This window comes from Buceros rhinoceros, unplaced genomic scaffold (assembly GCF_000710305.1).
Source record: "Buceros rhinoceros silvestris isolate BGI_N320 unplaced genomic scaffold, ASM71030v1 scaffold26890, whole genome shotgun sequence".
Taxonomy (NCBI): domain Eukaryota; kingdom Metazoa; phylum Chordata; class Aves; order Bucerotiformes; family Bucerotidae; genus Buceros; species Buceros rhinoceros.
This window is the reverse complement of record NW_010390584.1, coordinates 12,252-13,863: the sequence shown is the minus strand read 5'-3', so window position 1 is coordinate 13,863 and position 1,612 is coordinate 12,252. Positions and strand designations below refer to the sequence as shown.

At 39.1% G+C, this 1,612-nt stretch overlaps 1 protein-coding gene across 1 annotated transcript in view; it reads right to left on the bottom strand.

Moving 5' to 3' along the window:
* Positions 1–576: 576 nt before the first annotated feature.
* The window catches only part of PAPOLG (poly(A) polymerase gamma), a gene marked incomplete at its 5' end in the record, with an annotated part of 10,626 nt that continues 9,590 nt past the window's right edge, over positions 577–1,612 (bottom strand). The window contains one exon of the mRNA XM_010138384.1: positions 577–711. Coding sequence (XP_010136686.1) covers positions 577–711 — 135 coding nt within the window. The remainder of the gene's footprint in view (positions 712–1,612) is intronic.

The window sequence follows — 1,612 nt, the reverse complement described above, 5'->3', positions numbered from 1 at the left end:
GCTTTATCTATGGACCCAAAGTTACAATAAATAATACCTGTGATCTTGATGTGTTGATAACTGGAATTGGCATGGGTTTTTCTCCACAGGCGTCCTAAAAAAGCCAGAAGGGATTTATTAGGCAGAATTGTCAAACTCATGACATCACAGACAGCAAGGGCTGGCAATAAGGACATTGAAACTAAATACATACGTGCATTGACAGCCTCCACCTTGTTGGGGTTTTTAAGCCCTACGCAACCTTTCAGGTATGTCAACCCTCCCTCTACCAACAAGACAACATCCTGATTTGATGGTGTGCCCTCGAGAGTTTATGCTTCAGTTGCAACCTATGATGAAACTAAAGCTCTTCATCCTCCCTTTGAGAGGTCAAATGCTTTAGTTCACATCAGTGAATCAAGGGGCTTAAAAAATCCAATTTCCAGCATGGCAAGAAGCCAGACACTAACGTCTAGTAATCACATTTAAAAGACGGGCCATACAGGTGTAGTATTTGGAAAATGAAGCCTGAAATAAGTTAAACTAAAAAGCATATTTTTGTTTATGTCAGAGTATTTATGTGAGGTAGTCTGGCCACTAGAACAGTCCATTCAGCTTTTCAGTTAGTCCACCAAGAAACACCCGCTCAATTAAAATTACATTTGCTGTAGATGTGCTCCCATCACCATCTGGGTTGCCACCATCTTTGAATGCTGAATCCTGGCCAGGTAACTAGAAGACAACAATACACAGAGTGAAAACAATTGGGTATTAAATGTATTAGTGGCACAGGAACCCCAAGCCTCTCTGAAAAACTCTTACTACCCAAACGCTGAAATTGGTACTTGAAATTTTCAATACTAGACAACAGTTCTGCAAGTTGATCCTTTACAAGTGTCACAGTTGAGGGGTTTTTTCTAGTTGTCTTTTCTTCTGCCTCAAATCAGAGCTCAACAAGAACAGCTATTTAAGGAGATTTATATATAGCAATAAAACAAATCAAGATTTAACAAGCAAATCCAAGCTGTCACCTCAGCACTAGATGACCTATTGAGTAGGCTGCTGGTTTCTAAAGCAGCAAAAATAACAACAGGCCTTCAAAAATTATCTGCCATAACAAGATTACTTTTACACTGCTAAAATTCATACCCTCTTTATTTGGAAATCACTTTTTGTTGAATTGTTTTAAGAACTGCTTCCAAATGAGCCAGTTCATTCTGCAATTGGTCAGTGCAGTAATAGGTAAGTACAGGCAGTATTTCAAGACCCTGCCACCAGACCAGAATCAGTCACTAGTGCCAGATCTTGGGGAAAAAAAAATTAATAGCTGTACATTATATCCAAGACAATTTCTCATATCTCATCCTAGTAAAATTAGCATCGTGCTTAAATTTAGATTCCTGAATCCGTTGTATATATATGCTTCTTTTCAGTTATTTCATTCATTCTGCATCAATAATTAATACTACCTCAAACCCTCCCTGGCCTGGCCCCCCCTTCCTTACCTTTACTCTGTCTACCCGTTTTTTGAGACATTTTCCCAATGTAAGTGAATCATTTCTTTCAGAGGTTGGTGAATAAGGTCGTTTAGGTGCACCATTCTTGGGATCTGTACTTGGAGCCCCAATGAATT